The sequence below is a fragment of the Spermophilus citellus genome (assembly GCF_964194105.1).
Source record: "Spermophilus citellus genome assembly, chromosome: 6".
Taxonomy (NCBI): domain Eukaryota; kingdom Metazoa; phylum Chordata; class Mammalia; order Rodentia; family Sciuridae; genus Spermophilus; species Spermophilus citellus.
In genome coordinates this window covers 77,737,969-77,765,077 of record NC_138187.1, presented here as the reverse complement: position 1 = coordinate 77,765,077, position 27,109 = coordinate 77,737,969, and the positions used below count along the sequence as shown (strand labels likewise).

Below are 27,109 nucleotides of genomic sequence, written 5' to 3'. Positions count from 1 at the left end.
TCACTATAAGGAATGTGATTCCCATCTTGGTCCCATTCGGTATCACAGCATGGGGACATGACCAAAGTTAAAAAAAAAAAAAAAGACAACATAAATGAAGTGCAGGATAAGTAACAGGGGTTAGCAACTGTACAGATATTCCCTTTGGGGGTACCCCAAGATAAAAATATGTACTAGAATACAACATTAAACTTGGTTTAAAAAAAGATGATAGGGAACTTTGTCCATGAAAAACACTTTTCTGATCCCCCAAGTCAGATTTTAGCGCTACTGACAGGAGAGCTTTGCTGTGATAAAGTGCAGAGCTTAAAATTTTTTAGAGAAAACTTGACATGAATTTTATATTATACTCATAGGTGAAAGGAAGAAAGATGCATTCAATCAAAAGTAATGGTGTATGCGGCTTGCCAGACAATCCATTAAAGAGTTCATCCAGCAAGTCTTGAATGATGGGTTTTTTATTTCCTACCTAATCTTAGCACAAAACATGTTTTATTCACCATTGTATCCTTCTAACATCAAGCAGAGTATCTAGCCTAACAACACTTGTATTTTGAATAAACAGGGCTCTAGTTAGGTTGTGATTATAGAACTCCATTGAATAACTGTGCAAAGGAGATAGTTTATTTTGCTTGGCTTTAATTTTGTCCTCTGTAACAGAGAGGGCTGTCGGTGTATCATCTTCTTAAGGATCCCACTGGCTTTGAAATTCTGATTCTAAAATCTCAAATGGAAAATTTGTGTTCACAATGCATGTTGTATTTGGTTTTGCATTTGAAACTTTTGTGCATTAAATCTCAACAGATTATTCTCTGCAGCACAGTGGAGAGTCAACAAGAATTCATTGAATGACGGGAAACGAGAGGATGGCTGCCGCTCAGCCCTGATTTGGACAGTTCACTGTGGGGAATAGACATCACCACCAGCAAAGTCGGCATTGTCATCTCAAATATGAGCCGAGAGGTGTGCCTTAGGCAGTTTTGGCTTGATTTCCTCTCTGTACTTCTAGAAGTTTATAAGAAAAGTTTTTAGAAATTGTTACTCCCTTGAACTTGTTTCCTCCCTAAAATTCGTGTAATAGATCTTCTACAGCATATTACGATGGTCTTTTGGCAGAACCTTGAGGGAAATGACCAGAGCCCATGTGTTTTTCCCCTTATGCAACAAGTATAACGCACAGTGAGTTTCCTTGTAGAATCTGCTGCACTAGGCGGGCATGACATGCCTGTTTCCAAATTCAGCATGCCAGGAACAGTTTCTTTTTGGCATTCTGCTGGTGAGCACCATATGCAATGTCATTAATTTAACCTGTATCAAAAACCATTTCATAGCCGGGCACGGTGGCACATGCCTATAATCCCAGCTGCTTGGGAGGCTGAGACAGGAGGATAGAAAGTTCAAAGCCAGCCTCAGCAAAAGTGAGGTGCTAAGCAACTCAATGAGACCCTGTTTCTAAATAAAATACAAAATAGGACTGGAGATTTGGCTTAGTGGTTGAGTGTCCCTAAGTTCAATCCCTGGCACATCCCCACCTCCCCTCAAAATCATTTCATGACAATACCAATTATTCTTTTAGAACATGACATTTTGTCTGAATAGAGCAGTATTTCCCTAAATAATACTTTATAGAAGAATGAAAAAAAGAAGTTTTCTGGGGTAACAGGTGTCATTAAGAAAACAACGATTGATGAGATGAAATGGACAGGATTCTTGTTTGGGAAATGGCAGGTTAAGGAAACCTAAACAGGTCTATTTTTGGCTGAAAATCCATATGTCAATATGGCATGTGGATTTCTAAGAGGCAGGTAGGGATTAGTAAACAGGTTTCCCAAACATGTTTAAGAAACTTGTTTTTTCCTGCCAAATATTTTTTTTGGACTTTTCCCTCATGAAACACAATTTGAGAAATGATCTATTTTTGACAATTATGTGGGATGTTTTTCTTGTCAAAATTTTCTTTTTTTTTATTGTTGGTCGTTCAAAACATTACATAGTTCTTAATATATCATATTTCACAGTTTGATTCAAGTGGGTTATGAACTCCCATTTTTACCCCGTATACAGATTGCTGTATCACATCAGTTACACTTCCATTGATTTACATATTGCCATTCTAGTGTCTGATGTATTCTGCTGTCTATCCTATTCTCTATTATCCCCCTTCCCCTCCCCTCCCCTCCCCTCCCCTTTTCTCTCTCTACCCCCTCTACTGTAAATCATTTCTTCCACTTGTATTATTCTTCTCTTACCCCTCCTTTCCTCTTATATGTAATTTTGTATAACCCTGAGGATCACCTTCCATTTCCATGCGATTTCCCTTCTCACTCCCATTCCCTCCCACCTCTCATCCCTGTTTAATGTTAATCTTCTTCTCAAGCTCTTCGTCCCTACCCTGTCCTTGGTTACTCCCCTTATATCAAAGAAGTCATTTGGCATTTGTTTTTTAAGGATTGGCTAGCTTCACTTAGCATAATCTGCTCTAATGCCATCCATTTCCCTCCAAATTCTATGATTTTGTCATTTTTTAATACAGAGTAATACTCCATTGTGTATAAATGCCACATTTTTTTAATCCATTCATCTATTGAAGGGCATCTAGGTTGGTTCCACAATCTTGCTATTGTGAATTGTGCTGCTGTGAACATCGATGTAGCAGTGTCCCTGTAGCATGCTCTTATTAGGTCTTTAGGGAATAGACTGAAAAGGGGAATAGCTGGGTCAAATGGTGGTTCCATTCCCAGCTTTCCAAGAAATCTCCATACTGCTTTCCAAATTGGCTGCACCAATTTGCAGTCCCACCAACAATGTACAAGTGTACCCTTTTCTCCACATCCTCGCCAGCACTTGTTGTTGTTTGACTTCATAGTGGCTGCCAATCTTACTGGAGTGAGATGGTATCTTAGGGTGGTTTTGATTTGCATTTCTCTGACTGCTAGAGATGGTGAGCATTTTTTCATGTACTTATTGATTGATTGTATGTCCTCCTCTGAGAAGTGTCTGTTCAGGTCCTTGGCCCATTTGTTGATTGGGTTATTTGTTATCTTATTGTCTAATTTTTTGAGTTCTTTGTAAACTCTGGATATTAGGGCTCTATCTGAAGTGTGTGGAGTAAAGATTAGTTCCCAGGATGTAGGCTCCCTGTTTATCTCTCTTATTGTTTCTTTTGCTGAGAGAAAACTTTTTAGTTTGAGTAAGTCCCATTTGTTGATTCTAGTTGTTAACTCTTGTGCTATGGGTGTCCTATTGAGGAATGTGGAGCCCGACCCCACAGTATGTAGATCATAGCCAACTTTTTCTTCTATCAGACGCCGTGTCTCTGATTTAATATCAAGCTCCTTGATCCATTTTGAGTTAACTTTTGTGCATGGCGAGAGAAAGGGATTCAGTTTCATTTTGATGCAAATGGATTTCCAGTTTTCCCAGCACCATTTGTTGAAGATGCTATCCTTCCTCCATTGCGTGCTTTTAGCCCCTTTATCAAATATAAGATAGTTGTAGTTTTGTGGATTGGTTACTGTGTCCTCTATTCTGTACCATTGGTCCACCCGCCTGTTTTGGTACCAGTACCATGCTGTTTTTGTTACTATTGCTCTGTAGTATAGTTTGAAGTCTGGTATCGCTATACCGCCTGATTCACACTTCCTGCTTAGCATTGTTTTTGCTATTCTGGGTCTTTTATTATTCCATATGAATTTCATGATTGTTTTATCTATTTCTACAAGAAATGCTGTTGGGATTTTGATTGGCATTGCATTGAACTTATAGAGAACTTTTGGTAATATCGCCATTTTGATGATGTTAGTTCTGCCTATCCATGAACAGGGTATATTTTTCCATCTTCTGAGGTCTTCTTCTATATCTCTCTTTAGGGTTCTGTAGTTTTCATTGTATAAGTCTTACACCTCTTTTGTTAGGTTGATTCCTAAGTATTTTATTTTTGGGGGTGATATTGTGAATGGAGTAGTTGTCCTCATTTCCGTTTCAGAGGCTTTGTCGTTGATATACAGGAATGCATTTGATTTATGCGTGTTGATTTTATATCCTGCCACTTTGCTGAATTCATTTATTAGCTCTAATAGTTTCTTTGTAGACCCTTTTAGGTCTGCTAGGTATAGAATCATGTCATCTGCAAATAGTGATAATTTAAGTTCTTCTTTTCCTATTTTTATGCCTTTAATTTCTTTCGTCTGTCTAATTGCTCTGGCCAGTGTTTCGAGGACTATGTTGAACAGAAGTGGTGAGAGAGGGCATCCCTGTCTTGTACCAGATCTTAGAGGGAATGCCTTCAATTTTTCTCCATTCAGAATGATGCTGGCCTGTGGCTTATCATAGATTGCTTTTACAATGTTGAGGTATGATCCTGTTATCCCTAATTTTTCTAGAGTTTTGAACATAAAGGGATGCTGTACTTTGTCGAATGCTTTTTCTGCATCTATCGAGATGATCATATGGTTCTTATTTTTAAGTCTATTGATGTGGTGAATAACATTTATTGATTTCCGTATATTGAACCAGCCTTGCATCCCAGGGATGAATCCTACTTGATCATGGTGTATAATTTTTTTGATATGTTTTTGAATCCGATTCGCCAGAATTTTATTGAGGATTTTTGCATCTAGGTTCACTAGAGATATTGGTCTGTAGTTTTCTTTCTTTGAAGTGTCTCTGTCTGGTGTAGGCATCAGGGTGATGTTGGCCTCATAGAGTGTATTTGGAAGTTCTCCCTCTTTTTCTGTTTCCTGAAATAGCTTGAAAAGTATTGGTGTTAGTTCCTCTTTAAAGGTTTTGTAAAACTCTGCTGTATACCCATCTGGTCCTGGGCTTTTCTTAGTTGGTAGCCTTTTGATGGTTTCTTCTATTTCCTCTATTGTTATTGGTCTGTTTAGGTTGTCTATATCCTCCTGACTCAATCTGGGCAGATCATATGACTTAAGAAATTTATCGATGCCTTCACTATCTTCTATTTTATTGGAGTATAAGGATTCAAAATAATTTCTGATTATCTTCTGTATTTCTGAAGTGTCTGTTGTGATATTGCCTTTTTCATCCCGTATGCTAGTAATTTGGGTTCTCTCTCTTCTTCTCTTCGTTAGCATGGCTAAGGGTCTGTCGATTTTATTTATTTTTTCAAAGAACCAATTTTTAGTTTTGTCAATTTTTTCAATTGTTTCTTTTGTTTCGATTTCATTAATTTCAGCTCTGATTTTAATTATTTCTTGCCTTCTACTTCTTTTGCTGTTGTTTTGCTCTTCTTTTTCTAGGATTTTGAGATGAAGTATGAGATCATTTATTTGTTGGTTTTTTCTTTTTTTAAGGAATGAACTCCAAGCAATGAATTTTCCTCTTAGAACTGCTTTCAATGTGTCCCATAGATTCCGATATGTTGTGTCTGTGTTTTCATTTAACTCTAAGAAGTTTTTAATTTCCTCCTTGATGTCTTCTAAAACCCATTGATCATTCAGTAACCTATTGTTCATTCTCCAAGTGATGCATGATTTTTCCTTCCTTCTTTTATCGTTGATTTTCAGTTTCATTCCATTATGATCAGATAAGATGCATAGTATTATCTCTACTCCTTTATATTGTCTAAGAGTTGCCCTGTGACATAATATATGATCTATTTCTGAGAAGGATCCATGTGCTGCTGAGAAAAAAGTGTAACTACTTGATGTTGGGTGGTATATTCTATATATGTCAATTAAGTCTAGGTTGTTAATTGTGTTATTGAGTTCTATAGTTTCCTTATTTAACTTTTGTTTGGAAGATCTGTCCAGTGGTGAGAGAGGTGTGTTGAAGTCTCCCATGATTATTGTATGGTGGTCTATTAGACTCTTGAACTTGAGAAGAGTTTCCTTGATGAACATAGCTGCACCATTGTTTGGGGCATATATATTTATGATTGTTATGTCTTGTTGGTGTATGGTTCCCTTGAGCAGTATGTAGTGTCCCTCTTTATCCCTTTTGATTAACTTTGGCTTGAAATCTATTTTATTACATATGAATATGGACACTCCTGCTTGTTTCTGCAGTCCATATGAGTGGTATGATTTTTCCCAACCTTTCACCTTCAGTCTATGTATATCTTTTCCTATCAAATGCATCTCCTGTAGGCAGCATATTGTTGGGTCTTGTTTTGTGATCCATTCAAGTAGCCTGTGTCTCTTAATTGGAGAGTTTAAGCCATTAACATTTAGGGTTATTATTGAGATATGGTTTGTTCTTCCAGCCATATTTGTTTATTAATGTTACTAAACCTGATTTGTTTTCCTCTTTGATTACTTTCCCCCCTTTACTGTCCTACCTCCCACTGTTGGTTTTCAATGTTATTTTCCATTTCCTCTTCCTGTAATGTTTTGCCAAGGATTTTTTGAAGAGATGGTTTTCTAGCTGCGAATTCTTTTAACTTTTGTTTATCGTGGAAGGTTTTAATTTCATCTTCCATCCTGAAGCTTAATTTCGCCGGATACACGATTCTTGGTTGGAACCCATTTTCTTTCAGTGTTTGAACTATTTTATTCCAGGATCTTCTAGCTTTCAGAGTCTGTGTTGTTAGATCATCTGTTATCCTGATTGGTTTACCCCTAAATGTAATCTGCTTCCTTTCTCTTTTAGCTTTTAAAATTCTCTCCTTATTCTGTATGTTGGACATCTTCATTATAATGTGTCTAGGTGTGGATCTCTTATGATTTTGCACATTTGGTGTCCTGTAGGCTTCTAGGATTTGGGATTCTGTTTCATTCTTCAAGTCTGGGAAGTTTTCTCGTATTATTTCATTGAATAGATTGTTTATTCCTTTGGTTTGGAGCTCTGTGCCTTCCTGTATCCCAATGACTCTTAAGTTTGGTCTTTTAATGTTATCCCATATTTCTTGGATGTTCTGCTCATGGTTTCTTAGCAGACTTGCTGAGCTGTCTATGTTCTTTTCAAGTTGAAATACTTTGTCTTCATTGTCTGATGTTCTATCTTCTAAGTGATCTATTCTGCTGGTAGTATTCTCAATTGAGTTTTTAAGTTGGTTTATTGCTTCCTGCATTTCTAGGATTTCTATTTGTTTGTTTTTTATTACCTCTATCTCCCTGTGAAATTGATCTTTTACTTCCTGGATTTGTTTATGTAGTTCCTTGTCAAAGTGATCTTTCATTGTCTGATTTTGCTGTCTCATGTCTTCCTTGAGACTCCAGATCATCTGAAGCATGTATATCCTGAACTCTTTATCTGACATTCCATCTGTTGCAGCTATTACCTCTTCTAAAGTTGAGTTGACCTGCATTGCTTGTGGTCCTTTCTTTCCTTGTCTTTTCATACTGCTCGCGTTTCTTTCTGCTTGGTGAAACTGTTGTGTTTTTGAAATTTTCCCCCTATTTATTTATATTGCTCTTGTATAGTTGGTGAATCTCCCTTGCAGGGTGGGTAGTGGCTGTGCTCCTCCTCTAATTAGGGTGATCTGTCTACCACGCTGGTCGGTCGCAGGTCTGCCCACCCTGTGTGTGCGGGTGGCGGCTCTGCTCTGCCCCCACTCCAATTGTGGTGACGTAACTACCATGCCTTCGTGTCGTTGGTCCTGATCCGGATGTGGGCGGCGGCTCTGCTCGGCCCCTACTCCAATTGGTGTGACGTGTCTACCACGCTGGCAGGCCTCTAGGCCTGTTCCGCTGGTGGGTCGCAGGTCTGCCTACCTTGCGGGCTCGGGTGGCAGTTCTGCTCAGCCCCCACTCCCAGTGGTGGTACCTGACTGCCTCTCCAACGGGTTGCTGGGCCTTTTCCGGACATGGGCGGCGGCTCTGCTCCACCCCCACTCCAACCAGTGTGACGTGACTGCCTCGGTGCTACGTGTCCACCACGCTGGCAGGCTACCGGGCCTGTCCTGCCAGTGGGTCGCAGGTCTGCCTATCTTGTAGGCTCAGACGGCGGCTCTGCACAGCCCCTACTCCAAATGGGGTGACTTGTCTATCGTGCCATTGGGTCACTGGTCCTGTTCTAGGCGTGGGTGGCTACTCTCTTCGGCCCCAGCTGAAGTTCGGGTGTCGTGATACCACGCTGGCGGGTCACTTGGCCTGCTCTGGGTGCAGGCGGCAGCTCCACTCTGCCCCCCTGGCCCCCACAGCACCCAGCAGGACCCGGACCGAGAAGAAGTCACCGCAGGTTCCCCAGCCCTGGGCCAAAGCAGCTTCGGGAGCCAGAACCCGGCCCCTCCGATCCCGGCCACACTCCTCTAGGAGCAGGCTCCAAGGAGCGACCCCCGCGGGTTCCCCAGCCCCAGGCCAAAGCTGCCCCGGGAGCCAGAGCCCGGCCGCTCCAAGCTCTCCGAGCTGGGTGCACGCCCCGCTGGGAGCAGGCTCAAAGACGCAGCCCCCGTGGGCTCCCCAGCCCCGGGCCAAAACTGTTCCGGGAGTCAGAGCCCAGCCGCCCCTAGCTCAGTGCACGCTCCACTCAACACACAGTCTCCGCAGGTTCCCCAGCCCTGGGCCAAAGCAGCCCGGGGAACCAGAATCCGGCCGCTCAGAGCCCGGCGTACGCCTTGCCAGGAGCGAGCCCCAAGGAGTATTCTCCACAGGTTCTCCAGCCCCGAGCCTGAGCGATCTGTCTGCAAGATGCAGGCAAATACCAGCCTGAAATCACCTGTTCCGTAGCTGAATGAGCTGAGATCAGTAGAAAACAGGGATGATTACATCAGCTCTCCAAGATGGCGGCTGCTGTCCTCCTCCGTGGTCCGACCGGTGTCGAGAATCGAACTGGACTGCTTCTCTCCTCTGTCTCAAAGCCGGAACTCAGCACTAAGCACGGCCATTGCACCACTGGCAGGAGCCCCCAGAATCCGCATCGATGCACTCCCGCTCCGGCACCTCGCCACTTCCCAGCGCGCGCCGCAGTCTCCAGCTTCGGGGCGGTCTGCAGATCAGGCAATGCGACCCTCCGTGCGGAGAAATCGCCCGCGACCGAGCCCCCGCAGCCGAACCTCGCGCAATGGAAATCCGTCCACTAGATTCTGGAGCACCTCAATTTCACTGGAAATTCCCAACAAGACAGCCTTCAGCTGTTTCACCTCGTCTTTCTCCCGCACAGTGACGCAGCGCACTGGGGTGATGCACTCCCTTCGCCGCCATCTTTTTCTCCTCCTAAAATTTTCATTTTAGGTAAGGCCAAGGCCTTAATAAGTTGAAAACTAGATTGCATATCAAGAGAAAATGGTATTCTACTTGGCTGTTTGGAATTATTATTTTGAATAAAGGTGCATTTTATATAAGCAGTTTCATTATTCACTGTAGGGTATTTTTATAATACCTAACACTAATATGCTATTGCTTTGTAAAAATAAATTCACCTTATGATTAAAATAACCAAATGAATAAATTATGTATTATATAGAGTCTTAAATTACCTAAATGGACAATAGAAGATTTGTTGTGAGAAATATATATTTAGTAATATAACTGGTGACATATACTACATAATAAATATTGTGATAATTTATTTTTCAACTTTTCCCAAGTGTGTAGTAAGCATTGAGGAATACACAAATAACTAGTGAATTTGTGAAAATTGACACATTGAGCAGAATCAAAGAGGATGATTATTTTTTGAAGCAGTGATGTTTCTAGAATTCTTCAATGATATATCAACATGTATTAACAGCAACTGCTCATGTTTAAGGATGTTTACAATTAATACAATACAATGCTCCCTAATATAAGATTAACAGTCATAATTAACTCAGAATAGATTCTTTGAAGTGGTTCAAAGGGCTTTTCATAATAAATTACCAGCCCCTAATAAGCTAATATAAAGAGGGGATTTTTTTTTTTTTTAGGTTGTGGAAAGTATGGGAATGTATCATAAAACGTTTAATTTAGGTTAATGAAATGAGTCTGAATGATCCAGGTTCCCTATATGGAATCAGAGCTGACATTCCAGAGAAAGCTTTATTTAGACGGAGTTGAGGAATCTTTGCGATAACAGGCTTTGGGCTGTGGTATCTTGAGCACCGTTAGCTGAGAAATTTTCCTAGACCCTCTAAGTCCTTTTTAAACTGTTTCATGAATGAATTGAATTAGTGAAAGATAAATTTTCTCTTTTGGATTTCTTCACCAGTTTGAAGAATGTTGTCTTTAAGTTTGTCAGATTGAATTTCGCCTGAGAAAGTGTTCTTTCCTCCTGTGAGGCTGACCCTGGCAGAGCCCTGGAATCCATTCCATTCCCTCACACTCCATTGAGATAAGGAGGGTGAAGTGTGAGCCAGAGATGACGCCTGGCAAGGTCATTCCTGCCCGAGCACCAGAGACACATAGGAGCTCCAGTGTGCTGTGGTTTGTAAAAAAAAGATGCTACACTAGTGAAGTTTAAAAATATAAATATTTTGACAGGGTAAGAATGAGGGACCCTGTGTTTGAGGCTGGGAAAGAGGAAACTGAAGAGGGAAACACAGAGAAAGAAGAAAATGAAGAAGACAAGGTACGTGAGAGAGCACTTACTTAATGCACCCAAGAACGAATTTGTTCCTGTAGTGGATGAGGACAAAATGTTACCCCCACCTTTTTTTTTTTTCTGAACAGATATTCCCGAAGCCTGTTATTGAAGACCTAAGCATGGAATTGGCCAGAAAATGCACTGAACTCATTAGTGATGTAAGTGGCTCCGGTGACTTCTGTGTGACTTTGCATTGCAGGTGTGGAACAGTTATATCATAATAGAACTGGGGAGAAAACCCTGACATCATTAGGTAACATACAGTTATTTTCCAGGCCCAGGGAACTAAGTCCAGAAATTTTAAGTGATTTCCCCAAGGTCACCTTTACAGAGAATTTCTGCTGGAACAAGTTTCCCCATTTATGATCCAGAATCCTGTCTCTCATGAATTTTGCTCTCTTTCTGCCATGAACTCATAAGGCCTTGGGTTGCAAAGCATATTCCATTTGAGAACCCCAAAGACTAAAATTAATATAATGAGGTAATTTGGCTTGGAGGCTCTCTAGCTAAATCATTGTTAATATTTTTGAGGGCCTTTTGAAGAATCTGATGAATGCAATCATTTTTCAAACCAAGAAAAGGCATATACCTATATGCATATAACATACATTTACAATTTAGGATTTATAAACTGCATATTGAAAATCCTGATTTAGATGATGATATTACTGAAAAGGAGCATTTTTTTTCAGTAAATGGAATTAGTTGCTATTACATTTCAAGGGAATCCTGAAATTATTTGAAATGCACATACATACCTATTTAGTAAATCTGCAAACTAGAATTCTAGAAGCACAAGGAAAAACATTAGTCACTAGGGATGAAAATCCAGCTGATCCTCATAAACAAATGTGAGAATTGCTGGTATAAAGGAAATTTGGTTCCTGTAAACACATGCCTGTGTCTTCATTTAGAGAGATGAAGACAGTACTGGTTATTTCTGTTGTTGGTAATGAGCAGAGTGAGGAGAATATTCGAAAAGTGTGTTCAAAGGAAATTCATTGTGGGCAGTGGGGTACCATGCAGCAGGTCCTCTGAATCAATCTGCCTGAATCCACTCAATAGTAACCTTGGGAAGGTTATTAACCTGGTGGGGCTCAGTTTCTGAACTGTAATATTTATAATAGTAAGATTAAATGCTGAGCATACTCTTTGAACATGAGTGTACTCAATAAATATTAGCTGTTATTAAATATCCCAACTGGAACTTACCTTTGCATCCATCCATCCAATTGTATTTTATATTTGACTCTTCATTTCATTCTGATTTGTCAGAAAGAGCCAAAGAGTGGTGGTATGAATCATACCCTTTCCATATACTCGACATGGGATTTAATTAAATTTTAAATAAAGTATTTCTTTGTATTATTACTTAATAGTAATAAGCTACTTATGTATGTGAACGTTCTTCGTAAATTGAAATAATAATGGAATGACATTGACAGTTAGGATTTATTGAGTACTCTGAGCCAGGCATTGCAGCTTGTGAGATAGATCCTTCTGTTTTTCCATTTTAGAAGCAAGGAGACAGAGGCACAGAAGTTAAGTAACTTGCTGGATCACATAGTTAAGCACTGAGAGTTGAACACAAAGCCTTCTTCTTTTCTCTGCTGTGTTATCTCTCACTGTAGATTTCCATGCAAAGTTTATCTTAGCTTTATCATTACTTATGATACTAATATTAGCAGTAGTAAGGCTGTCATTTGAAACTGCAAATTCCTAACTCTGGAGATAGTTCCTCTTCCAGCTTTGATGTTTTTGTAGAAGTGTAATTATTATGGCTTCCATTGTAATAGTTTCAATACGCTATTAGGATTGAAGTAGTAACTTTAATTAGTAGACAATTTGTCAGAGTTATTTTGAATCAGATCACTTTATCAGTGACTTTAAAACCAACCTCTAGTGAGGCTTGATAGCCTTTATCATTTTGCAAAGGTCATGTTATTTTGTTCCCCTTTACGTGAAATCAAACATATGGAAGTAGTTTCTATTTATCATAGATTTATGTTACATGACAGACATCTGTACTACTTAAATATTTAGAACACGATAATTTTGGTTTAATTTATATCTGTGTACATGTTTATATGTTGTTTGCAAGTAGAATTCTATACCTATCAAGATACCCCATTTTTAGAATTTTTATATTATTGGGGAACCTGAAAAAATAATCTTTTTGTCTCTTCACCAAAAAAATAAAACAAAACAAAACAAACAATAACAACAACAACAAACTCCCACACACAAAATGAAAGGAGGAATTTGTATAGTCTTTTTAGGAATTAATTTTAATTCTTCCTTGAAGGACTTGGCATATTGGATTCCATTAAACTTTCAGCTTTTGAGCCATTTGGTTAAATCTATCATTAAGTAATAACTTTCTTATACATTCTCAGTGTCATCAGTGTTTTAGTTGGGAACAGATGAACTTAAATTTGAAATTCTTGTCTCTTTTATAGTCCCTGTAACTACAGAATTATCTAAATGCACCAATGAAGCTGGAACAGAAAAAATTGAGGCCTTGCGGCAGTTAGACTGGAGTTTTAGTCGAGCCTGTATTGGATTTCTCATTATGCCGTCTATTGGTGTCCTGCGTTTAATTTAGTGCATGAGTTCTGCACCCCCACCCCAACCTCCCCACCTCTGGTCTCAAATTTAAACACACACCTTCCAGTGTCTTGGTTTTGTTTTATAATCCATCATGTCTCAGAGGGGCCACCAGCTAGCAGCTTCACAAGCCTCCGATCAAGCCTCTTAGCCCAGGAGCTCCCTGAGGTTTGACATAAGGTCTGACTGAACCCTAAGCCTTGGCCATCAGATGTCCCTTCTCCCCTGCTATGAGCCAGGCACTCCAGGTGCATTTTAAAATTGTGTGCCAAGCCTGTGCCCTAGGTTCCATAAGCCTCAGTTTACTGGTGTGAAACCCCAGGTTGAATGGCTTAGCCAAGGCCACCTGGTGAGGCTGGGGTGAGGACATGTCCAGAGCCTGGGAAGTGGTTGCATTCCTCTGTGCCTCCTTTGTCAGATGAGAAGGGTGGTTTTATGGGTTTCTCTTCAGAGAGCTGCCTCTCCACATGCCCTCCGCTGTTCTGATCATCCCTGTGTCTTTGTCAGGGTCTGGTGACCAGAGCTGCGCACAGCACTCGGCTGTGGGTGACCCGGGGTTGTGGTAGAGTGGGCCCCTGCTTTGTTTCGCTCCCAGCACCCTTGGTGAGGCTGTTGAGAATTTCTTGGACTTGTTGGGGGTCCAGACAGAAAGCTGCCAGACCCATCTCTGTGGTGTGTCAGAGCCATTTCCATTTCTAATTTCTGACGTGTGGCTGACAGCTTAGGGCCCATCATCTTTTGATAGTAGTTGAAATTCTTTTTACCTCGCCAGGGCTGGATCTAATCTGTGCCTTCCTGCTTCCCCTCCTGGTCCTTTGAGAGCTTCTGGGCTCATGGCTTTCTGCTTGCCATTTCACTCTCCGCCAGAGCTGGGCTCATCAGCGGACCTGGGGACCTTGCTGTGTCATCCCTTGCATGCCAGACAGTTTATACAAATGTTAAGTGAGATGGGCCTGGAGATCAGTCCTGGGAGGCCTGTGCTGTTTAGATTCCTCCTCTGAGAGAAAATGTCAGTTTTTCAGGTCAAGTGGCTTCACTTTGGGGATCAGCATAGGCATTTTTCATGCTGTTTTTTTTTAAATCCTTTTTTCCTTTCTTTGGCCCCACTTAGTTTCTGAATTGCATCTGCTCTACCCACATTAGGGGCTTTCCTTCTGTGTATCTCACTTCCCAATTCTGAAGGACACCTAGTTCTCAGAGGTGACCTCTTTATTTAACCCTTTATTTCCCCAAGTAGGCATTCTCTGTTAGTCCTGTTTGTCAAATTCTTAATTATTTCCTGACATGAATTAAACCCACGCATTCTATTGAGCATCTAGAATTATAGCTCTATTCGCCTTCTGATAGGTGACCATAAAAAATATTGGGCAGAGGGGAATCTTTTGTATGTTTTGTGTAAACAAGGCATAAAAAACCTTCTTCGGAAAAAGTTGGGCTGCATCTGCCTGCAGCCTCTGACTCACTGTTTGTGGTTCAAAGCTTCAGGCGGTGAGAACATCTTCCAGGCAAACAAACACCATTTATTGCAGATAAATCCTCCCAATGCTAAAAGTGTTAAATTCTGTGGTTACCCCTCCAGAAAAAGCCTGGACCATGTAAAGAAACTTGGGAGAGTGACCTTGACAATGACGTGCCCAGTTAACAAATAACGCTGGAGCCACGTTTCTTTCTTCCAGGCTTTACTGGATTAAATTGGTATGATTTCATTTGTGAAAAGACTTTCTAGATACTACCAGTTAAGAATATTTATAAGAAGAAATATCCTCAAACCTTTCCATATCTGTCATCCAATTTCATCCATTAGCTAATTTCATACTCTCTGGAAGAAACTTGACCAGGAGAAGGAAGCAATGCTGAACTAATTTAATTGTAGTTGAGACATCCTGCGTGGGGATAGTGGGTGGGTTCAAAGGAGAAAATAAATGTTTGGGGCATCTTATTGATTATAAAGTCATCAACTTTGACCCCCTGCTATTTTTACTTTGAAAATATGTTGGGCTGTGTATAGTTTATAAGTGCAGATGGCTCTAACAGGAAAACCCAAATACAGTGACCAGTGATTTAAATGGGTGTTTTGTTTTTTTTTTCCCCTCTTTATACACAAAGCCTGGATGAAGGGAGGTGGGTCAGTCTTAGAAAGGTGGATGCTCTCCTCCCAGGCACCTTTGTTTCTGCCCTCTCACAGTTATTATGGTGGCTTCATGCCTGGTGTTGATATTACTGCTGCTGCCCATTCTGGCATAGCAAGGCTATTAATACATAACATTCTTTATTTGTCCGAATCGCACACAGAGATTCATCAGAAATCCTACACAGTCCTGGGTGTGTGAATGCTAATGGCCTTATGATCTGAACAATGGAAATGATCTTGTTTTTAAATGCAACTTCAATTCAGAGATACAAATGTAGGTATCTTTTTAGTAAAGACCAAAGAGAGTTAATGGAGTCCTCAATTAAGACTGAACTATTTGCCTGCCTAGTAAAGGAAGTAAATCTTTCACTCTTATCCAGCACTCCTATCCAGAACATTCTGTGTATGTCAGACTTTATCAGGAGGCCTGTAGCCGTAAGCACATACCGCTGTGGAGAAGAATGCGAATGTGATGGGGAAAAGATGTGGCAAAAGATAAAAATAATGAGTCAAACTTAAGCCTAATGATAGGCTATTTTTTTCTCACACTTAATTATATAACAGAGATACTTTTTTTTCCCTCTGTATGATCAAAATAGCCTACTATTTATCATACTGCCATTAACGATTTAATTACTAGTGACTGAGGAGGGCGATTTGCAGGAACCTAAAATTATGGCTAATCTCTGAGAAGAAAAAAAGTAATTTAGTGCTCAGATAAGATAAATATGTTCTCATGTTGATTTCATGAATAAAGCCAGTGTTTAATGTGGGAGGCATTAATATCTAAGAGCCGCAGCAGTGGAATAGGGGAATTTTGAAATAACTCTACTTAATATGTTTGTATCTGGTTATACCTCAGGTCAAGTAATGCCCCTCAAATCAGGTTTGCATATGGCAAAATCTCCAGGGAATGTTAGCATGTAACATCAATATTAATCACGTCCTCTAAGAACCAGGTAGTATATACAATTAAACGTCACTTTGGGGTTATAATTAGGAAGACCATATAATTTATTGTCTGACTTGGGACAGTTTTTCCAGCCTGAGTATTTACAGTCTTGGGTAGATAAACATGACTTTATTATAGGGGGACATAACTTTCAACAAATTGCCTCCAATCTCTTGACGTGGTTTTGCCTCCCCAGTTTTCAGTTTGTGCACCAATTAGCATGACGGTGAGATGACAGTTGAGGTCCTTGAAGTTCCTGACTTCTTTGGACTTGTGTGTCCATGGCCTCTCCCCAAGGAGAAGGGAGTGGTTCATTTTGCTGGTGAATCTGAGTGAAGAAATGAACATGTTCAGCTAAACCTTTGGGGGCTTTCTTTGGCTGATCTGCCTGCCCCTGGCCAGGGGGCATTCTAGAATAATCTCTAGGACCTGGGCAGATTCTGCTCTTGTTGTGGGGAGGGAAGACGGATGAGGAGGTAAAGGGTGCTAATAAATCAGAAAAGTTTTATTGGTTGGGGGATTAATTAATAAACAGAAGCCCATTATGCCCATAGTGGAAGCTCCAGTCCTTCCATCCAGCCTGTATGGGTGACATTGCTAGTAATAACCTCCATCTGTTTAATTTCTGCCTCTTTCTTCTTAATGTATTATGTCTGTTCTAAAGACTGCTTGTCTTGATATAGACCGATGTTTCTGTTTGAACATAGACTTACCTTAAAAATCACAACAAAACTAGGACACTTGTGGCAGTGAAATGGACCTTTTGATAATTATGCTGGGGAAGCAGGACCCATCCTCTGTGGCCCAATCTTCTTAGTGTTGCTCCTTAATGGTAACTGTGCCCTTGCTCATTGGAGGTAACAGTCTTTTCTCACCCTGCCTCATGGCTTTGCAATTCTGGGTTGGATCTCCATTTATTCAATTTGGCTTATCTTGAGGATCATTCCACACTTGAATATTTACTTCAGAAAATGGAATTTATCACCTTCATTTTCTGTTCAAAAAAGGTCACTACAATTGTTTTTCTTCTTTCTCATGCACATGATTCTCTTTTTAAATTTAGATCCATTATAAAGAAGAGTATAAAAAATCTAAGGACAAATGTACATTTGTGACTGACACTCCCATGCTTACCCATGTTAAAAATATTGGCGCTTTTATTTCAGAGGTAAGTTCTTAAAAACTTTCAAAATGGCTCGTGTTTTTTCTATTTATTTAGATAAAAAGTCTGTATGTCTGCATTAAAGTTGGAAAATATTTTTGAAAGCATCACTGAATGTTGGTAATATCTAGATTATTATTTAATTCTATAAACAATATTAATGTTAACTTATAAATTGAGATATTTTGCTATATTTGCTCAATACATTTTATTATATACTGTATGTCTATATTTTGACTCCAACCTTTGAAAAGGAATACTTTCATTCAATAAATAGGAAAAATTAGGAAAATAATTTATTCTTAAAATTTCAAACTGTTGATTTCCTAATGGATGTATTAGAGATTAACAGTTGAATATTATTTTGGAAATAAGTACATATTATTACATGTTTCCATAAGCCATAGTATCTCTGACAAGTAAATTTAATTTAAGCTATTTTTGAGTGGGATAAAATTGAGTTCAACAGAAATTTCTATTCTGAAACCACAGAGTGAGAACTATGCTATATGCATTTTCCAGCTGAAAAATCGTGTAGTTTTTCTGAGAGCATTTAGAACTACAGTTAATCTTGCACTGTAAAGCACAGTGTTGACAATCATTTCTCTATTGAGGCATTGCTGTAATCTGCACATAGATAAACTTGAGGAGAGCGGGTAAGATGGTGTTGTAAATGACTGACCTCTAGTGTTCCGAAAGTTACATTGGAAAAAGATCAACGTGAGGTTCTTAGTATATGATCTGCTAACCTGAAATGATTTTGAGAAAAATCAGCACATTTTCTTTTATTATTACCAACATCTAGAATTGTGGAGACAAAAAGCTCAGATGACAACAGATGCTCCATAAATCAACATCCAAATCAGGCTCACGAGGACTCACCCACAGAACACAGTTTTGTTTATTTATATCAGCTGTGTTATTTCTCCTGGGCAGAGAAATTCTTGGTGTTCTCAACTTGTGTTTGATTGATTTTCCTGAAGGAGTTAACTGCAGAGCAAAAAATTGCAAGTGGGTGATCTATTGTGTTCCCTTGAACCTAATTTTCCCAAGAGCAAGTGGTGAATGAGTGTTTGTCTTTTCCAGTAATGATTGAGCTCCCTCAGAGCCAACGCAGGCTGGGGGGTGGGAAGGTGCATGAGCAGACAGGCCCCCTCCCACCCCTGCCCACTGTGGCTCCCCAGGGGGGCCTAGAACTAAAGGGTGCCTGAAAAAATAATAATTATTATCTTAATCGTACGAATTCGTAGGATTTGCAGTGTGATCATTTGATACATGCATAACGTGGGTAAGGATCAAATCAGGGTCATTAACCATCTTCTTAAACATTAGTTTTTTTATTGATTTGTAATAATTTACCATATTTATGGGGTACAGTGTGATGTTTCAATACACGTACACAAGATGTGCTGATCAAATCAGGTTAATTGACCTTTCCATTTCTTTTTCATTACTTTGCATTTGAATCCTTCAAACTCTTCTAGGCTTCACTACAATATATATAATAGGTTCCATAAGCTAGTCACCCCGTGGTGCTGTGGAACGAGAGCTTGTTGTTGTTTTTTCTTTTCTAGTTATACATTATAGTGGAATGTATTGACATATTATACATACATGGAATATAACTTCTTATTCTCTGTTTGTACATGATATAGATATTGTATATGCATATAGGAGAGTAATGTCCCATTCATTCTACTGTCTTTCCTATTCCCATCCCCCCTCCCTTCCCTTCATTCCCTTTTGTCTAATCCAAAGTCCTTCGATTCTTCCCTGTCTACCTCATTATTGTGAATTAGAGAAATACTAAAAGTATCTGAGAAATACTTCTAGCTAATTGTGCTTTGGTGCCTGCTACCCAGCCGACCAGCCTATCCCCATTCCCCCTTCCCAGCCTCTAGTAATCACTATTCTTCATCATTGGGAACCTGACAGTAAGTTTTAAAGATTTATATTTTCTGGAACAGCTCAAATGTCTCATGGTTCTCAGATTGCTTCTTCACTGTTCAAACATATGAACCTGACAATACACACAAGTAGATTTATTTTTTAGAAATGTGCATGGGTTTCACTAAAAGAAAAGTTTCAACATTCTTGCATATACTACTTAAAGCTTTCTCCATCACAAATTGGAAGCCTTTTTCTCTTCAGAGTACATTTATCAGATCTGGTATTTAAAATTCAAATGCAGGTTCAATTTAAAATTGTTGAATCAGTGAGGTTTCTACAGAAAATTTTCTTCTGTTATTCACAGTAAAAATTTCAAAAAAAATTTTTAAAAGGGAGGGGGATTTTCATTTTCTTTTTATTTCCTCTAGGCAAAATACAGAGGCAAGGTGAAGGTCAACCTTTCCAACTCTCTTTATAAGCAGATGCCTGCCACCATCGACAGTGTCTTTGCGAGAGAAGTTTCCCAGCTTCAGAGTGAGGTGTGTTTTCAAATTGGTATACAATGAGGTAGATCAAAGATATAATCTCTTTAAAGTTATTTAACATTTTAGGAAGAGTTGTTTACTCTGGGTATTAGACACTGAATGGAAACAGCTGGATTATATGCTCTCTGTAGCCAAGTGGCAGAGGGTAAAAGGGACATGCAAGTTTAAATGCATGCTGTTTTTTTGAGTCCCATTCGTTGCTCTTTGTAGAGCCTATTTTAATCTAATTCTGACAGTTTACAAAACTTAAATAATTCTGGTTTGTTGTGTAATGCTGGGGATTGAACTCAAGACCTCATGCATACTAGGCAAGACATCTCCCCACACCCTCCCCCACCTGCAACTTCTTAAAAATTTTGAAACTGGGTCTTGTTAAATTGTCCAGGCTGGCCTCAAACTTGCCATCCTCCTGCTTCAGCCTCCCAAGCAGCTGGGATTACAGATGTATGCCTCCATGCCATTTTAAAGATGAAATTCTTATAGCACCTGTTGAATGATTCTTATTTAACAATATGATCCCTAAGTAGAGAACATATCAAGAGCTTGTTAAAAGTCACATAAAGAGATAACAATTGAACTTGAGACCCACAGTTCCATGCTCCATCTGTTAGACAACTGGTTTTTGAATTTCCTGATCTGTGGCTGGTGCTTTTCATTTAGGATAACTGAGGCTACCAGCAAGAGCCTCCATCAGGTGAAAGTGGCTATTTTAGTGATTCCAGGTTGCAGACAAACTTAAGAACCATCATCATGTCAACTCATTTTGAATCCACAGGAGTGTAGGGGTAATTTTTTTTATCAAGGGACCTTGATACATAAGGCATTTTAAAGTGCATTTAATCTCTTGCATTTCTTAAAACAGAATTTTATAGTAGAATTCTTTGCTGTTTTCTGATTCATTGTTTGGTTTTCTTCATGGTACAATCTGAGTTTTTAAAAAATATTTATTTATTTTTATTTAATCTGTTACTTGGCTAATTTACATGAGAGCAGGGACCCTTATCTGTCCTGTTTCCCTGCTCTACTCCTGTGATTGGAACCTTCCTGGGCACATAGGAACTATTCAGTATTGTTGGATTTATGGGCTTTCTTCTAAAGGATACGCTTCCTTTTACATAGTTGGTGTTCTTCATGCCTCAGTGTAGATTAGTAATAATGGAAGCAAGTAGAAGTATTAACGATATGTCAGGTGCTATTTCCTGCATTTCAAATGTATTTATGTCATTTAATCCTCACAACAACCCCAGGAAATATTCTTATTTTAGAGAGATGGAGACCAGAGCACAGAGAGTTTAAGTAACATGCCAAAGGTCACACAGCCAGTAAACAGTAGAGCCAGCATACAATTATGGGTAGTCTGGCTCCAGAGTCTGCATTCTTAACTACACAGTATCCCACATTTTTCCTACTACTTCTCTCTCTCTCTCTCTCTCTCTCTCTCTCTCTCTCTTTCTCTCTCTCTCTTTTTATTACATGAATTCCTTCTCTAGAATTATTTTACTTTTAAATAGAGGATACCATGGTAATTATATAACAGTCTGAAAATCAATTTTTTTAAAAAATTATTTTATTGTTGGTTGTTCAAAACATTACATAGTTCTTAATATACCATATGAAAATCAATCTTGATTTTAAAATAGTCTTGAAAAATTCTAAGGATTGCTACCCTTTGCAGAACATCTTTAAATACTTCATTACTACAAATGTAAACATCCTTTGTGAACCCAACTTGGCAATAAGCTAACCGCTGAGATTAGCTGAGATTTAGCTAAGCTAAAAATATATGATATCAAGGCTCTGCATGACTGACTGTGACCAATATATCCTTTGTTTTTCCTGCCAACATCTGGTCATCTGGCTACTTGCTGATAACATGGGCTATTTTATAAAGCACACAATTACAACACTTGATATAAGACAAGCAATAATCATTCATTAAAAAAAGAAAAATTTTTAAAGTCTATTTTTATATTTACGTGGGAAACTAACATTGTCAGATATTTGCATATTTTCTCACTCTTTTCTTTCTTTCTTTTTTTTTTTTGGTACTGGGAATTAGACCTGGAAAGGTAAGCATGCAAAGTCAAGGGGTCTACCACTGAGCTACATTCCAAGCCCTTTTTATTTTGTTTTGAGACAGAGTCTCACTAAGTTGCCCAGGCTGGCCTGGAACTTGCAATCCTCTGGCCTCACCACACCTTTCCATGTAGCTTGGATGACAGGTGTGTGCCACTGCACCTGACTCTGGCCTCAATTTTTAGTAGCATAAATAGGTATATAGAATGTAAATACTTGCAATGTGAAATTTAACACGAAAAAATAATCCAACTAATCCATTATGTATATTTTGGGCCTATTGTATTGCTTTTGATGGAATAGGATATCATGTACATTGTTACCATGTATGAATGCACTTTTTTTTTTGGTACCAGGGGTGCTTAACCACTGATCCACATCCCTAGCCTTCTAAGGTGTTCTTGTAGGTATTTGATCACAAATAGCAAACACACTCGCTGGCTTTTTTTCTTTATTTCTTTCTTTTTTTTTAATTCTACATTGAACTTAAGCATTAGAAAGACTATTTGAATTGTTTATAATAGTTCAATAATTTGTAGATAATAGTTTGTCGAGAATTTTTATTACAACTCAGAATGCCATTAAAGTTTAGAATTCGTCTATTATTCTAAATTAAGTTACCACAACTCTGAAACTTTTTGGGCACAGTAAAAGGATAGTTGTTTAATTATCACAGACTCTTGCAAATAGTTTTTCTACTTTCTGACATCTTATTGCCAGGTAAACTTGCTCAGTTGGTAGAGTGCTTGCCTTGCATGCACAAGGTCCTGGGTTCAATTCCCAGCACTACCAAAAAAAAAAAAAAAATTAGAGGAGGAAAAGTTTATTTTCACTCAGAGAATGGTTGATCACTCCATTGCTCTGGGCTGAAGTGAGGCAGATCATCATGGCAGAAGGAATCTGTTGTCTCATGGTATCCAGGAAACAGAGAGAGCAAGTGGGAGGAGCCAGGGGCAACATAGGATTCCCTAGAGAGCACACCCTCAGTGACCTACTTCCTCAAGTTACACGCCCACCTGCCTATAGTTATCCATTCAAATTATTGATTCTTCAAATGGGTTGATCCACCCTGGAAGCTCTCATCATATTTGACTTTGAACATTCCTGTATGAACTGACACATGAGCTTTTCAGGGGACACTTCATATCCAGACCATAACAGTTAAATTTATGCTTCCTTTAGAAAATGACTGATAGGAAGAAACACCTTTAAAACAGAAAGTGGTGGGGTTGGGGCTGTAGCTCAGTGGCAGAATGCTTGCCTAGCTTGTGTGAGGCACTGGGTTTGATCCTCAGCACCACATCAAAATAGACAAAATAAAGGCATCCGTCTATCTACAACTACAGAAAGAAAAAAAAAAATAAAATGAAAGTTGTGAAGTTTCCAGGAGACCATTTTATTAGCTGCTCTCTATTAGAAAAAATTATAATCAAAGATCCCAAAGGAACCTGGCAATGAAATGGACTGTGACTTGAAGTGATGGAATCCTTCTTAGCAAGGCTATTTCAGGAAAAGGCTAAATAATTCCTTATCACAGAAGCAATGCAGGCCTTTCAGTCATCCTAACTGAGCAGTTTTATGGGAATCCATTGTTTTTATCAGTAGTATTTATGAGGCCCTGTTTTAGGAGTTCAGAGGTGTCTGGTATGGGATTAAAGGCACATTTACCTATATAGTACTTACAAAGTGTATTAGAAGTTAAACATATATACGTCATATATACACACATGTATATGTGAGATGTAAAATCTAGGAGATAAAATATATGATAAATATATACACTGCTTACATAAACATTTATATAAAGTATGTATGACTATTGCAAGTTCCCATCATTCTTTGAGTGTCTAGTGCCATAGCAATCTGAGTTCTCAAAGCATAAAGAAAACAGTTATAATGTAGGGAAATACCACATAATAATGGCAGATTCTAAGAAAATCAAATTTATCAGAGAATTTATTAGCTTGACATAAGTTTCCATTAGCTATTTTAAGGAAGAAAATTAATACGATAAATTAAAATTCTGTTGCCTCCAGTTTGATGCGATCTTAATTCTAAAGTGGTTCTTAGTGGCATCTATAAATGAAATGACTATTTTAAAGCTGCAAGTAGAAAATTATGTAGGCTTTTTAAGAAAGAGTGCTTTTTAAAATTGTGCTTGATGAGTCACCATTTCTATGATCACTCAAAAAATGATTAGCTGCATTGGTCTTGGTTATCAAGTCACCAACATGACCATCAGTCTAAAATACAGAACATACCAGCAATCCTTCAAAAAGGAGATTGTATATGTTAGCTCTTCTTATTTAAGAAGAAGAAACAAATCTCAACAGAAGTTTTTCCTTGTCTTTTAGACTTGACCATCCGTTAAACTACCCCCGCTTCTGGTCCTCAGGGTTCTAATGTAATATGTAATGGAACTGAGATAATGGACTCTCTCACCCTGCATGGGGGTCCTTAAGAGGTTTCCTGTTTAACATAAGTAATTGATGAAAATGTAAAGATAGATTCATCAGAATTAGATATCTTGATGGAGTAAATTGATGGACAGACTGTAACAAGATGTATTATACCTGGAACAACATAGGGGCTGCATTTGAGTCCTGGTAATCAACCAAACACACAGGACTGAATGTGGGAAGCCAGCTGAATAAGACTTAAGTGCATTAATTGACAGGAATATCAACTTAGCTGTGGAAAGGAAATTGTCATGACATGTGAATGCATTAATAGCATTTAGCAAGTGGAGGAGGATAACCTGGATTAAATTGAGTAATTCTAAATAGGATTAAGTCAGGCTGTTGTGGGAATGGGATGGATAAATTGGGATTTGGATTCAAGAGGGCTTCTTGGATGATCAGGGGTTCAACCCTTTAATCCAAGCAGCCTGTCTGAAAGGGCAGAAGTCATTGATGGCTAGTTGTCTGTCTTCCCACTGGAAATTCCGTATTGTGAACTAGGCCTTTTCTCTGTGACTGGATAGATCCAACTCTGGACAGATAGATGAGGTTTGATCAAAATAAGAAGTTTCAATCATAGCTTTCAAAATTCAGAGACTGTGATATCCTAGGTTGAATTCTTTTTCAGTAGACATTTTTAAAGAAAAACAAGGTGGGGAGCCAGAGAGGAAATTTAAACATTGGAAATTGGACTAGATGGCTTTTTTGGGGGGGAGGGGAGGATGGAACGATTCAATGATTGATTTTATTTGTAAAACTTAGTTTTCAAATATTAACTTTAATCCTTTAAATAGGTATATTATCTAAGTTAAATGGGTGTTTAATTCTGTTTATGAAAGCCCATGAGGGGTGTAGGTTTATGAGAATGTTAAATAAACTCATTTATTCATCCATTCACTATACATTTATTGCATTTCTACTCTGTGTCATTCACTGTGATAGGCACAGGATATTAAAAGATGTGTAAGATATAGACCCACTTCTCAAGGAGCTCATATTGCTAAAGAATTCTTCTTAAGTTTAACCATATTCTTTTTCATTGAAAACTAGACATTATTTTATTCTTGGCAACAACTGTTCTAGTTTTTCTTTTTAAGTTGCCTTTATTTTGTTTGTGCCTCATGATTTCTATTCCACTCAACTGTGTTTGTTACTAAATCCTTAATATACTTTAAAATTAATTTTGACATTCCTTTCTTAATTTGTTGGTTTATGTTCACTCGTGGTTATTCATTCATTTATTCATTCACCGAGCAGATATTAGTTGATGTCATTCTAAAAAAAAATCTTCCTTACACCCCGACTCCACCCAGTATGGAGAAAATTGGACCAGGTGGTTGGTAATGGAGTGTACTGGTATATGACATTCAGATCCCTGATGGAGAACAAGGCTGACATAACTGAGAATTTCATCTGTATTATATTTTCTCCCAGAGCTTTGGGCATTTATCTTATATTATGGCTGCATCTACATAAAATCAGAACCTTTCATGTAAAAATAAGCAACTAACTTTTACATACTCTATAATTGCCCCCCGCCCCCCGCCCCCCCCCCCATCTGCTCAGTTGTTTTCTCAAGATCTAAACCTTGAACATTTGTAACTGTGAAAGCTCTTAGATGTGGAGGATTTCCCAAAACTATAGGTGAGATTTTAAGCTCGATGAATAGAATATGTGGATTTCATCATTTGATCAAGATTGTTTTGTAATAAATGATAGAGTTAGAATTAGGAATCTTAACCAAAGCACTGAGATGAAAGCATTATAGATATTATCTTGTTACAGAGGCTCAGACAAATTTATCTGTCATTGGTGATATTTAAATATACAAAATCCTTGTAAAACAGTGGAATTAAACACTTAAGGGTTTTATATGCCGCTGTAGGATTTTTTAAAAAACTCATTGGTTGATTTTTTGGGCAGTGCTGGGGATCTAACCCATTGCCTTGTGCACGCTAGGCAGATACCCCAGCCCTTGGCTACCTCTAAATAGAACTAATTGTTTTTTTGTGCTTTTGAAGGTTGCCTATAAGCAGAAGCATGATGCTGCCAAAGGAGTCTCAGATTATGCCCACATGAAGGAGCTGCCTGATCTCAGACACGCCATGGAGGTCAACAAGCACCAGAGTAATGTAAGGAAGCTCATTCCTCGTCATTTTCTGAAAAATTGTAGCTAACTCATATTACAACTTGTGGTTATTTAGTTGAGATTTAAATATTACAACACTTCTATTCAAAAAAGGACTTTATAGCTTATCAGTAAGAGGTACATTTGAATTATTCTTAAGATAGTCATTAAAACCTTGTAGAATGCTTCTAAATTGTCAGGTATTTTCAGGCATTAAAAATTTTGCTTCAAGAAGACCACTGGGTTATTAGCATTTCTAGAGCTTCCTTGACTTGATGTGGAAGCTCATGGTTTCCAGTCTAGAATCACAGAAATACTGCAAGAAAGAGCGTCAGCAACCAGTAACCCAGGGAGGAATCACCCATGAGCACTGGCTAGACTGTACCCCACTGCTCTTTCTTTTGAACTGCTTGTTGGGGATCAAGTTATTATTAAACTTAAGAACCAACAGATATGAAATAAGGAAGCAACAGATGCTTAATGACGGACTTAGCAGCAGAACAAAGAGGAAGAAAGTTAGCCTGTAGAAAATAAAGTTTTTCTTTGGTTGTCAGTTCCCAGGCCCATGAAGGCTTACATACATTTGTTTAATTACCGCTTACTCTCCTGGTGTCCTAGAAGAATAATCTCTTCCTGAAATTGTAGGGACAACTTGTCTTCTCATGAAATTCTCTGCTCTCCAAAAGACATGTATG

The 27,109-nt window shown here is 38.7% G+C and overlaps 1 protein-coding gene across 2 annotated transcripts in view; it reads left to right on the top strand.

Moving 5' to 3' along the window:
- The window catches only part of NEBL (nebulette), a 346,363-nt gene that overhangs the window by 233,053 nt on the left and 86,201 nt on the right, over window positions 1-27,109 (top strand). Inside the window, exons 4-9 of one of the 2 annotated variants that reach the window (XM_081298828.1) lie at window positions 805-963; window positions 10,362-10,449; window positions 10,551-10,622; window positions 17,218-17,322; window positions 19,635-19,745; window positions 26,308-26,418. The exons of the other annotated variant lie outside the window; for it this stretch is intronic. Of the exons in view, the coding sequence (XP_081154954.1) occupies window positions 10,369-10,449; window positions 10,551-10,622; window positions 17,218-17,322; window positions 19,635-19,745; window positions 26,308-26,418 (480 nt within the window). The 5' untranslated portion in view covers window positions 805-963; window positions 10,362-10,368. The remainder of the gene's footprint in view (window positions 1-804; window positions 964-10,361; window positions 10,450-10,550; window positions 10,623-17,217; window positions 17,323-19,634; window positions 19,746-26,307; window positions 26,419-27,109) is intronic. 2 annotated transcript variants of the gene reach the window in all.